Here is a 12,500-nt window from a genome sequence, read left to right as displayed (position 1 = left end):
TCATGTGTATGAGGAGTTTCACAGGTTCGTGTTAGCGATCTGCAGATATGGTGTGATTCTGTGCTAAAGTTTGTGTATTGTGTATCAGTGTGTGTCAGGGTATGAATGTCATGTTTATGCAACAGTACTGCTTGTATCAGTGAGTGGGAGTGTCTGCAAGCTTGTCCTGAGGTCCTGCTGCTGCGCTCTGATCTGCACTTCTCTCTGTCCCCCGATCTGCTGCCCCCTGCTGGCTCGGGCCTGCGCTGCTCTCTGTGCCTGGATCTGCTGCCCCCTGCTGGCTCGGGCCTGCGCTGCTCTCTGTGCCCCGATCTGCTGCCCCCTGCTGGCTCGGGCCTGCGCTGCTCTCTGTGCCTGGACCTGCTGCCCCCTGCTGGCTCGGGCCTGCACTGCTCTCTGTGCCTGGACCTGCTGCCCCCTGCTGGCTCGGGCCTGCGCTGCTCTCTGCGCTGCTCTCTGCTGCCCCCTGGTGGCACTGCGCGGCCCGCATCTTGCGCTGATCCTTGGCGTACTCCATCTCCATGAGCAGCTGTTCCCTCTGCTCGTGCAGCATGTCCTGGTGATCGTGCAGCACGTTGGCGCGCTGGATCAGCTGCTGCAGCTCCTCCCGCAGCCGCTGGTTCTCCCTGAACACCTCCTGCGTGTGGGCGATCAGGCACTGCCAGGCCTCCTGCGGCACACACACACACACACACACACGCAGCGGGGTCAGGGGTCGGGGGGCAGGCAGGGATGAGACTTCATGGGGGGCCACTTCAGCTGCCTGCTGCATCTTTGCAGCAAGCTGTGCACTCTGGGAATCGTACTTTACTCCTCTTGTGGCTCAATCACTGAGGTTTATTTCATCTAACAACAGGAAACCAATCTACATGGGTTACCAGTTACATTTAGTTCCTGAGCAGACACTCTTATAAAGCCACCAGGTACCATTCTTAGACGTTGTCTATCTATATAGTGTTTATACATGTATACAGCTGAATATTTGCTAAGGCAAGTCGGCTTAAGTACCTTGCTCAAGTGTACAACAGTAGTGCTCCCCTGGGAATCAAACCTGCAACCTTTGGGCTTTGAGCCCTGTGCCTTTCCACTACACCACAGTGGTGGATCTTGTGTGAGGTTCAGCCAAACTGCAAGAAGGTCTCACTGCTGAAGTCACAGCGAGCTCATAGCTCACAGAACTGAGACCCTGTGAGCTCATCAGGCCGTAGGCTGGGTCCCTATGAGCTCATCAGGCCATAGGCTGGGTCCCTGTGAGCTCATCAGGCCATAGGCTGGGTCCCTGTGAGCTCATCAGGAGGCCGTAGGCTGGGTCCCTGTGAGCTCATCAGGAGGCCGTAGGCTGGGTCCCTGTGAGCTCATCAGGAGGCCGTAGGCTGGGTCCCTGCTGTATCAGCAGCCCAAGGACTGTCGTTTTGTGTTTAATCAAAGCTGCCTGATCGGACATGAGTCCCCCCTCCCTGTAGGGGGTGCTGTTCTCACCCTGTTCGCTGCCTGGGCCACAGAGTGCACCTTCTGCCTGGCCTTGGCCTCGTACTTCTGCTTCTGGTTGAGGCAGGAGGTGCGCAGGGTCTGGATGGCCTGGGAGTGCTCGCCGTGGGTGACCAGCACCTCCTCCTGCAGCTGCTCAATGCGCTCCAGCTGCTGCTTCTGCAGCTTCTGCCTCATGCACACACACATGCGCACACGCACCCACACATACACACACACCCACACATACACACACACCCACACATACACACACACACACACACACACACACACATACACACACACCCACACATACACACACACACCCACACACACGTGCGCACGCATACACACACACACACACACACACACACACATACACACACACCCACACATACACACACACACCCACACACACATGCGCACACACACACACACACACACACACACACACACACGTGCGCACGCATACACACACACACACACCCACACATACACACACACACCCACACACACACACACACACACCCACACACACATGCGCACACACACACACACATACACCCACACATACACACACACACACACACACACACACACACACACCCACACACCATACGCACACACACACACACACACACATATATTTATATACAGACACACAAACACACACACACACACATACATACTGTATATATAAACACCTAGCATGTTACATTAACTGTACAACCATAATCTTGTTTTTCCCTCAATATCCAGTTTTGCTGACTGGATTCTGAAAGAATGCTGCTTCATGGTTTGTTGAATATATTTCATCAGGTAAAGCTGAGGTAAAGCATGTCATTGCAGAGAGCTCTGCGGATTGTTGGCTTTTGCGCACCTTATACTCAGCCAGCTCTTCGATCTCATTGTTCAGCAGAACCAGCTCACTCTCCCTCTCTAGAATCTGCCTCTTCAGCTCTTCAGTGCACACACACACACACACACACACGCGTACGCACACACACGCACGCACACGCGTACACACGCATGCACACGCACACACACACACGCACGCACGCACGCGTACGCACACACACACACACGCGTGCGCACGCACGCACACACGCACACACACACACGCACGCACGCGTACGCACACACACACGCGTGCGCACGCACGCACACACGCACACACACACGCGTACGCACACACACAAACACGCACGCACACACACACACACGCGCACACACACACGCACGCGCACACACACACACACACGCACGCACGCACAGGGGCAGAGAGCAGACAGGGTTAAGGTGGAGGTGTCAGAGGAGTGCTGTGGTGCTGCAGTGCGCCGCTGCGCTCTCCGGCAGCCCACCCACCGTTGGCGAGTTTGGCGTGTCTGTCCTCCTCCGCCTGCCTCTGGGCCCTCAGAGCCTGCAGCTCCTGCTCGTTCTGCTGGCTCAGAGACGCCATGGTGCTCTGCCGCTTCTGCGTCCGCTTCCAGATGTAGGCCGAGTACTCTTGCTGTCGGAGGGAGGAGAGGAGAGAGCAGGCATGCAGACTGAGCCACGCCAGAGCAGCGTTTCCACAGGGCGGACTGTCCCGACTCACTCACACTCTCTGTGCCAATCTGGTTGGCTTCATCCTGAAGCAGCTCGTTCTCACAGCGCCTGTGTGGGTGGGCTGTCAAGGAGGCGGCTTGACCAATGGAAGTGGAGTATGGAGTATGTCCTGAGGTTACACTCATGGAAAAGTGTGTGTGTGTGTGTGTGTGCGGGGAGTGCAAGTCTATGTGATGAAGGATACAGCTTCTCCACTTTCCTCTTGAGGTTGTTTAAGGTATCCGTCAGCATGTCGTACCTGGGGGTTCAAACACACCCAAACACACCTTGCTTACTTGTTACACCCTATGCTAAGATGCAGGCCAAGCTGCAGCAATCATACAGTTACAGTCATTATGCACTGAAGCAAGCTGAAGCCCTGGCACGCTGTCCGAGGCTTTATTTCGCCGCTGGGTCTTACTCTCTCCGCAGCTGTGCCTCCCGGGCTGACTCCATCTGCTCCGGCACCTCCGCCGCTCCCTCGCCCCCCGGCTCCGCCTCCAGCTCCGCCTTCTTCTCTGGCTTACCTTTCTTCTTTTTGGGCATCCTGGTAGGTGGTCAGTTACCTGGCAGAGACACACTGCCGTCATTCAAAAGTACAGTATTACAGTAAAAACAAGAGGCTTGAAGACTAAATGCTAACAAAGCAGATACTGTCAGTAAAATAAAACCGGATACAATGACTCCTGGCAGGTTAGTGTATTAAAATGACATGTGCTCATAATGCAAAGTAAATGTCACAATGAAAGGAGAAAACCCTGATTTGCAAAGCGAGAACATTTTGAACGTCCCAATGCCATGGCTAATGGGGTGCTCAAAAAGAATATTAAGTTACAGAGTATACTGACTTACCTTGTATCTGCACAGCTCCTACTCTGTACATTGTTCACAGTTAACACAAGGTGTAGAAATCGCATGGCAAATTCATTATTAATTTATATACACAGTCATATAGATACTGTACAAAACAAAACAAAATAAATGATAAAAATCTTTGTTGTATTATTCTTTCTCCGCGACCAAACGGGCAAATATTCTTTAAATTGGCTGCAATCCTTCAACTCCCCTCCAAGTTCTGACCCGCATTCTGATGGGGGTGCTCTACAGTGCCATGCTAACCTTTACGGTGTTTGTTCTTGTCACAAGTGTAAAGGTGCTACTATCATAATCAGTGTGATTACATTTCATAATGTGTAACTTTGAGGTAGCCATAAAGAGCAATAGCGATAGTCCATATTTCTTTGGCCATTTTACCATTTGATAGTCCATATTTTAGACCGGTAATCTTACCTCTCTATTAAAAATCAAAACACATGTTAGGCTACTAGATAACGAGCTAGCTGGCTACGTTTGATCACTATAAATGTCAAAGTAGCGTTATATCATGAAACTGTCTGTTTTCAGTAGAAAACCTTTGCTAGCTTGTTAGCTAGATTTTACAGCGATCGAAGTGGCCGTGGCAACATCGTAAGATTAATATGATTGAGACTATCAAGAAAACTTCAGCAATGACATAGCGCCACCTCTAATGGTGGTGTATAATTTCTGGCAAAGACAAGTATTGGCAAGAAAATATCTTATCAAATATATTTGTTATAGTTGTTTAACGTTACTGTACTGACTCGCATTGACTTCTCACCTTCGCGACGTGATTTTCTCCCAGGGGATGGATGGCAGCCACCGCGTTGCCAGGGCAACAGTAACAACATTCCGCTGCGACGTCATTGGCTGCTTGTCCCCCGCGTCGCCCCGCTGGGAGCAGGATCAGAGGCAGACAAATCGATCTCTGTGTTATTTTCGTCTGTTTCATCAAGTTAAACGTATTTATTTATTGTTGTTATTTTTTAATATGGTCAAATTTTCTCCCCACGTGTGACACTGCTACTGTCCGCTATTGATCTGAAATCCCAGTTAACACCCCCAGATTATCTGCACAGCACGGTTGCTTTTCAGTTTTTGGAAATAATTTAGGATGAGTAGGCTTACAGAGTCGGTTTTAATGACGTAAGCTAGCTGCTGGGGTATGCTAGGCCTGTTGTTTTTTTCCTTAATCCTTCATGTGTAAGTTTGATGGGAAAAAACATTTGATTTAAGTATTAGAAATGCAGTCTACTGTAAAAGCGGCTGCCGATTTTTGGCTTATTTCTTCTTTAGAACCACCGCTACCTACTGCAGCTCACCCTTCTACCAGCGAAGGGTTTTAAAGATATTTTACAAACATTTCGGCTATTTTCCGTAACGCGTCTCAGATGCTTGTCGCATTGTATCTGTTATTTTGTACGATTTTACTCCAACAAAGGTGACATTTCAGGACTTTTCTCACCCAACCTGTCTGTCTGTGTGTGACACATTGAATCAATCTCAACCCAGTTTTCCTCTGTTGCAATACCACCCATGTCCGCTCGGGGGCGCGTAGCTCTAAGGCCGTTACACTCAAGTCCCCAGCGGCCCAGGAAGGTGGGCTTGCCCACAGCGCCTGTACAGAGATCCGATAAAGCAGCGACTGCTTTTCAATCGCTTGAAATTTTTATTCCTAATATGTCTTAACGGAACGTAAATCAGCCTGCAGAAACTGCGACTGCGATGCTTTGAAAACGCCCACTCGGTGAACGCCTGTTATTGATACCACACGGCAGAGAGGAGGAGGAGGAGGAGGGGAAACCGCGGGCGGAAGAGCGGCGCATCCCTGCGGTCGCACCTTGTTGCTGGTGGGGGTTTGCGCCAGGATGACCGCGCCGGTGCGGCGGTGAGTGGACCCAGGCGAGCGACAGCACCGGAGCGGGGAGATGGCGCGTATGGCCGGCGTCTGACGCCGAAGAGAGGCGAGCCGCTCCTCTCTCCCGACCGGATCGCGTGAGTCTGGCAACGCAACAGTAGCAACGATGGAGGATAAAGGCGAATTCCTTTGTGGGGTTGTTGAAGGTAAGACTATAAGCCAGCTACACTGCTCTCTGTTTTGCTTTGTACATCCTAACAAATTTGTTGTTTATACGTTGGCATATTTGCTGTTTCTTTGGCATCCTTTTCTAATGAATAGCCTCAGTATAAATAAAAACTGCTGTATGTTTATTGGCTATTTAAACTGCTTGGGTGTGCATGTGTTGTAACGCTACATTATTATTGTGATATATAGAAATATTACACATAGATCCACCTTTGGTCATATCAAGTGCACCTGCAGGCAGACTAGCTGCTAAGGTAATCTTAAAAATGAATCCTTGACTTCCTCCGTGGGCCTTGGAACTCTGGGTGTTACCTAGCAGCCCCAGTGCTTTCTGGGTATCTAGAGGATCTGAAAATTAGAGGGAAAGGTGAGGCCCCCCACCATCACCTGAGCTCTCTCAGCCCACTAACCTGAGACCGAGCTGTGATTGGCATTAAGTTGTGATTGGCACTAAGATGTGATTGGCACTAAGATGTGATTGGCATTAAGTTGTGATTGGCATTTAGCTGTGATTGGCATTAAGGAGTGCCCGCCCTCTCCCTCCCTCTGACGCCGCTGCCATAATCACCCGGCACATCTGGGCTCAGTGGGGTCAGAGACGGCAGCTGTGTGGTGCTTTGGACGGAAGCAGGGGGGTGGAACGCTCCAGCGAGCCCCCCCCCCACCTGTTCCCCGCTGGGCTGGTAATTGGAACAGCTCTGTAGGTGGGTCCTCTGTTCTCACTGGGGGAATCGGCCGTCTGGTGCCGGGGATCCAGGTTACTCCTCCTAACTGCTGACCCAGTTAGCTCCCCCCGCTGCAGGAGGGAGGGGTCTGTGTGCATCTCTCCATGTGTTCTTACCGCTGCCGTTGGCGTGTTGCTGTGCTGGACGGTGATTGGATGAGCACACAGATGAGACCTGAGTGTGATGATTGTGTGGTGAGTGAGGGATGACTGTATTCATGCTAACTTTGCTGGCTTTGACTTGGGTGGTGAACTTTATGCTGGAATTCTGCAAATTTCCTTCTAGTGATTTTGTTTATATATTTACAGTGTGTTATTTCCAGTGATTTTGAGTCCTGTTAGTAGTTATTTCAATCTTTATGTCTGCATTACAACAGGTTTTTTTTTTTGCTTTTGCCTTATGCAATATGAAAGTGACCACAGCGTCATTTTTGTGGTCTGCGGTGTGACGCCAGCATTTCACAGCTCATATTTGGTGAGTTATCATGGGTTTTCTGTGTGTCACAACCCCCCCCCCATCTGCAGGATTCTACGGCCGGCCCTGGTCCATGGAGCAGCGGAAGGTCCTGTTTCAGTGGTGAGTGCTTCCAGGATTGGGCGTGGCGGGTGGCATGTGGGGCGTGGCAGGGCATGACAGGGTGTGACAGGGTGTGAAAGGGTGTGAAAGGGTGTGGCAGGGTGTTAGAGCATAACAGGGTTTAACAGGGCATCAGTGTTTGAAGGGATAGAAGGGTGTCATGATGTGACAGGGTGTGAGAGGGTGTGAGAGGGTGTGTCAGGGCGAGACAGGGCGAGAGGGCGTGCCTTCTGTGAGTGTGTCTGTGTGACGGAAGCAGTGTGCTTCTCCACGTGCTCATCAGGTGTGTGAGCCTGAGCAGGTGCACAGGTGAGTCCTCTGACAGGCGCTGTGTCTGTGCTCTCCGGGGCAGTCCCACTGAGCCAGGGGGCTGCGTGCTGCAGGTGCAGCTTTCAAAGCAACTACAACTCATCCTGCACCACTATAGTGTAACCACCTCTGCAGTTCATCACCATGTGGCCTAGGAGCTAACTGTTGCCATGCCAACAGTTTTGGCCAGGCTCTGGTACAGATACATACAGTAGTTACACAGGATAATGATTGCAGTGGAATCGTTTGTTTAATTTAATATTCTGCTCCAGCCACCATGAAATTAAGCAGAATAGCCTCATCATTTTATTTTCTGTCTGGCAACAAAAAGACGAGCATAGGATCATTTCTGACTGGTTCTGTGAAGAAGGTTGATGTGCATGCAGTGCATGTGTCAGCCACTAGGTGTCAGCAGCGAGCTTTGTGTGCTGCGGTGAGAGAGCCGTGGGCAGAGTGCTGATTGGTTCCTGTGGTGATCACAGCACCGCAGTGTGAGGTATGGGGCTGTAATGTCAGTCGTGTGCTGGCAGAGCAGAGCTGTCACACACTGATTAAACCTCAGTCATGCTGAGAGCAACGCACACACAATCCACCTGCATGTGGATCTCCTCACAGGCTCTGGTTTGCTGTTAGCTTTGGTCCATATTTTAGCCACGCCTCAGGGAGTGGGGTGGAGGGACTGGGAGGATGTTATATATAGAGAGAGAGTGGGAGGGAGAGACAGAGAGAGAGAGAGATGGTGTGGAATGGAGGAAGGGTGGTGAGTTTGGGAGGGAGAGACAGTAAGCTGAGAATTATGCAGGCTAGCTTCCACCAAGGCCGAGTAACCCGATCACAACAGCAGGGAGAGTAACGTCACAGCACAGACGCAAACACCTCTTTATGAAAAGATGTACGTACTTTTATCAGAAATAACTGCTGCCAGACAGATAAAAGACACTACTCCATGCAAACGGCATGACCACATTAGTAAATGAGTATCTGAAGACTGCCGGTCTCTGACCACAGGTGTAGTGATCTCATCTAAATGCAGAAAGAAACATGTTAACCATGTACCTACCCAAAGTAACACACGTTAGCTCAGATTTTCCTCGCTCTGTTAGGTCTGCTGGGGGAGAGTGACGGTATCGGGGAGAGTGCCGGTGTCGCGGGAGAGTGACGGTATCGCGGGAGAGTGACAGTATCGTGAGAGAGTGACGGTATCGGGGGAGAGTGACGGTATCGCGGGAGAGTGACGGTATGGGGGGAGAGTGACGGTATCGCGGGGGAGAGTGCAGGTATCGCGGGAGAGTGACGGTATGGGGGGAGAGTGACGGTATCGGGGGAGAGTGACGGTATCGCGGGAGAGTGACTGTATCGGGGGAGAGTGACGGTATCGCGGGGGAGAGTGCAGGTATCGCGGGAGAGTGACCGTATCGGGGGAGAGTGACGGTATCGGGGGAGAGTGACGGTATCGCGGGGGAGAGTGCAGGTATCGCGGGAGAGTGACGGTATGGGGGGAGAGTGACGGTATCGGGGGAGAGTGACGGTATCGGGGGAGAGTGACGGTATCACGGGAGAGTGACGGTATCGCGGGGGAGAGTGCAGGTATCGCGGGAGAGTGACGGTATGGGGGGAGAGTGACGGTATTGGGGGAGAGTGACGGTATCGCGGGAGAGTGACTGTATCGGGGGAGAGTGACGGTATCGCGGGGGAGAGTGCAGGTATCGCGGGAGAGTGACCGTATCGGGGGAGAGTGACAGTATCGCGGGGGAGAGTGCAGGTATCGTGGGAGAGTGACCGTCTCGGGGGAGAGTGACAGTATCGCGGGAGAGTGACCGTATCGGGGGAGAGTGACGGTATCGTGGGAGAGTGACCGTCTCGGGGGAGAGTGACAGTATCGCGGGAGAGTGACCGTATCGGGGGAGAGTGACGGTATCGCGGGAGAGTGACCGTATCGGGGGAGAGTGACGGTATGGGGGGAGAGTGACCGTATCGCGGGGGAGAGTGCAGGTATCGCGGGAGAGTGACCGTATCGCGGGAGAGTGACGGTATGGGGGGAGAGTGACGGTATCGCGGGGGAGAGTGCAGGTATCGCGGGAGAGTGACCGTATCGCGGGAGAGTGACCGTATCGGGGGAGAGTGACGGTATCGCGGGAGAGTGACCGTATCGGGGGAGAGTGACGGTATCGCGGGAGAGACGCAGGTCTGTGTGGCTTGCTGCCTCTGCCTCCCACAGTCTGAGGGAGCAGCTGAAGCTTTAATAACTGCGTTTATCCTCCACCCAGCTTTCATACGTGTCTGTATTGCGTTTCTGATCCTGTGGCGTTTGCTTTGTTTGATGCTTTCTTTCACTTGCACTGTGTGTCTGAAAGGCTTTTGGCAGCGTGGATGCTATCTTTGTCACGCGAGGGGGGGGGGGGTGCGGGGGCGGAACCGTGGGGTCCCTCTGCAGCCATCTGCACAGGAAATGAAAGGAAGGGACCTTCACACCCCCAGAGAAAGAGGAAGAGAGACATTGGTGCAGAACCTCTGAAAAATGAGAGAGTGAGAGGGAGAGAGGGAGAGGGAGAGAGAGAGAGACAGAGAGGGAGAGAGAAAGTGATGGGGTGTGGAACTGCTGGGCATCAGGGAAAGGTCACTCTGGGACTGTTTGTTTTAATATGTCAAACATATGTCAGCATTACCACTAAGTAAGGTTAATGTTGCCTTTACATTAGGGACTGCTGGCGTGTGGCATTGCATAAGTACCGCTATATGTGTTGCTTCCATTTTCTCAATGGAACCCAGGATGGGTCTCTATGGAACGGATTCACCCCAGAGAACGGGTTTGATTGACGGATCTACACACTTAACAGCCAGCATAGTAAGGCCCAGCTGGGCCTACAATCCAGTCAAACTCAGCTTTCACTGGGTTTAAGATCTCCCAATACTTGCGTAATATTTCCTATTCTCTGATTAAGCTCAGTGAGTTAATAATATTTCCCAAGAAGAAACCTTCTGTTAGTCCTTGAGCAACAGATGCTTGTTGAAAAAACGAATGTCTTTGTGTAATTCGTGTCAATATTTGCTTCCCTTGAAGAGGGACAACCAGAGCTCTGGTGCTGCCAGCAGAAACAGCCATCATCAGGTGTAGCCTTTAGGTCTGTCTGATTTCCCCCTGCGTCCCTGATCTGTGACACAGCGTGCTGGGGAGGGGCGTTGTTGTGGACTCTGATCTGCGTCTGTGTGCTGACAGGATTTGTGAACTCTACATCACAGCAGTTCGCACCTTACAGATCCACGTATCCTGACCACAGACATTCAGGTCATGCATCAGCGATTCAGAGCTCGAGTTCAGTGGAGTTTTTAAAACATAAATCACAGCACCTTGTTTGCTCAGCAAACACTTAATTATTCATAGTGCAGATAGTGTGGTGATGATAATGGGCCTATGTGACTCGATTAGAGGAATCCAGGTAATGCATTGTGCTCCAGTCTGGAGTGTAACAGAAGTGCTTTTACAGATATCAGAGAGACAGCTTAATCCAGGGGAACGCATCCGTGTGCGTATTTATAACTGAAACGATGCAGCCTAACTTTGTTGCTCTAAGGTACAGCAGCAGCGCCCTGCCCGGGAGCTGAACCTGCGCCCTTTCGGTTGTAAGCTGACGTGCGTGACGCTGACAGTACGGTTCCGCTGCTCCTCTCTCTGCCAGGATGCAGAAGTGGGGGCTGAACACCTACCTATACGGCCCCAAAGACGACCTGAAGCACCGGCTGCTGTGGAGGGAGGTGTACTCCCCCGAGGAGGAAGGTACGGGGGCGGGGGGGTATTTCTCAGCCCCCCTCACAGTGTCTCACACGCTCTTACTCTCAGATGGACTGTTATGCTGAGCGCTTTTTCACAGTGCTGTCTATCTCTCCTGCCCTCTCTGTTCCTGGCCCCATTTTCTCCCTTTTCTCCTGCTTCCCCCTCCTATCCACCCCCCCTACCATCTCCCCTCCACACCTGCATCCACCTCTCTCATCTTTACCTCCTCCTACCTCTCACACCTGTACCTGCTCCTACCTGTCACACCTTTCCCTGTTTCCCTCTCTCCCCCCCCCCCCCCTCTCTCTGTCCCCCTCCTCCTTCCCACACTGCTCTCTCTCTCCCACACTGCTCTCTCTCTCTCTCTCTCCCACACTGCTCTCTCTCTCTCTCTCTCCCACACTGCTCTCTCTCTCTCACACTGCTCTCTCTCTCCCACACTGCTCTCTCTCTCCCACACTGCTCTCTCTCTCTCTGCTCTCTCTCTCCCACACTGCTCTCTCTCTCTGCTCTCTCTCTCCCACACTGCTCTCTCTCTCTCCCACACTGCTCTCTCTCTCCCACACTGCTCTCTCTCTCCCGCACTGCTCTCTCTCTCTGCTCTCTCTCTCCCACACTGCTCTCTCTCTCCCACACTGCCCTCTCTCTGCTCTCTCTCTCCCACACTGCTCTCTCTCTCCCACACTGCTCTCTCTCTCTCTCTCTCTCTCTCTCTCTCCCACACTGCTCTCTCTCTCTCTCTCCCACACTGCTCTCTCTCTCTCACACTGCTCTCTCTCTCTGCTCTCTCTCTCCCACACTGCTCTCTCTCTCCCACACTGCTCTCTCTCTCTCTGCTCTCTCTCTCCCACACTGCTCTCTCTCTCTCTGCTCTCTCTCTCCCACACTGCTCTCTCTCTCCCACACTGCTCTCTCTCACACTGCTCTCTCTCTCCCACACTGCTCTCTCTCTGCTCTCTCTCTCCCACACTGCTCTCTCTCTCCCACACTGCTCTCTCTCTCCCACACTGCTCTCTCTCTGCTCTCTCTCTCCCACACTGCTCTCTCTCTCCCACACTGCTCTCTCTCTCCCACACTGCTCTCTCTCTCCCACACTGCTCTCTCTCTGCTCTCTCTCTCC

The 12,500-nt window shown here is 52.2% G+C and overlaps 2 protein-coding genes across 2 annotated transcripts in view; one reads left to right on the top strand and one right to left on the bottom strand.

Moving 5' to 3' along the window:
* The window catches only part of ccdc166 (coiled-coil domain containing 166), a 7,148-nt gene extending 3,548 nt beyond the window's left edge, over nt 1–3,600 (bottom strand). The window contains exons 1-7 of the mRNA XM_036551742.1: nt 3,476–3,600; nt 3,260–3,313; nt 3,069–3,123; nt 2,833–2,977; nt 2,348–2,427; nt 1,480–1,656; nt 409–670 (exon numbers count right to left, since the gene is read on the bottom strand). Coding sequence (XP_036407635.1) covers nt 409–670; nt 1,480–1,656; nt 2,348–2,427; nt 2,833–2,977; nt 3,069–3,123; nt 3,260–3,313; nt 3,476–3,600 — 898 coding nt within the window. The remainder of the gene's footprint in view (nt 1–408; nt 671–1,479; nt 1,657–2,347; nt 2,428–2,832; nt 2,978–3,068; nt 3,124–3,259; nt 3,314–3,475) is intronic.
* Nucleotides 3,601–5,470: 1,870 nt separating this feature from the next.
* Nucleotides 5,471–12,500, top strand: part of si:dkey-183c6.8 (protein O-GlcNAcase) — a 19,288-nt gene continuing 12,258 nt past the window's right edge. Inside the window, exons 1-3 of the mRNA XM_036551088.1 lie at nt 5,471–5,976; nt 7,248–7,299; nt 11,286–11,383. Coding sequence (XP_036406981.1) covers nt 5,937–5,976; nt 7,248–7,299; nt 11,286–11,383 — 190 coding nt within the window. The 5' untranslated portion in view covers nt 5,471–5,936. The remainder of the gene's footprint in view (nt 5,977–7,247; nt 7,300–11,285; nt 11,384–12,500) is intronic.

Source organism: Megalops cyprinoides, chromosome 18 (genome assembly GCF_013368585.1).
Source record: "Megalops cyprinoides isolate fMegCyp1 chromosome 18, fMegCyp1.pri, whole genome shotgun sequence".
In the NCBI taxonomy this organism is placed as follows: Eukaryota; Metazoa; Chordata; class Actinopteri; order Elopiformes; family Megalopidae; genus Megalops; species Megalops cyprinoides.
The sequence above is the reverse complement of the archived record's forward strand: the minus strand, read 5'-3'. Positions and strand labels throughout refer to the sequence as shown.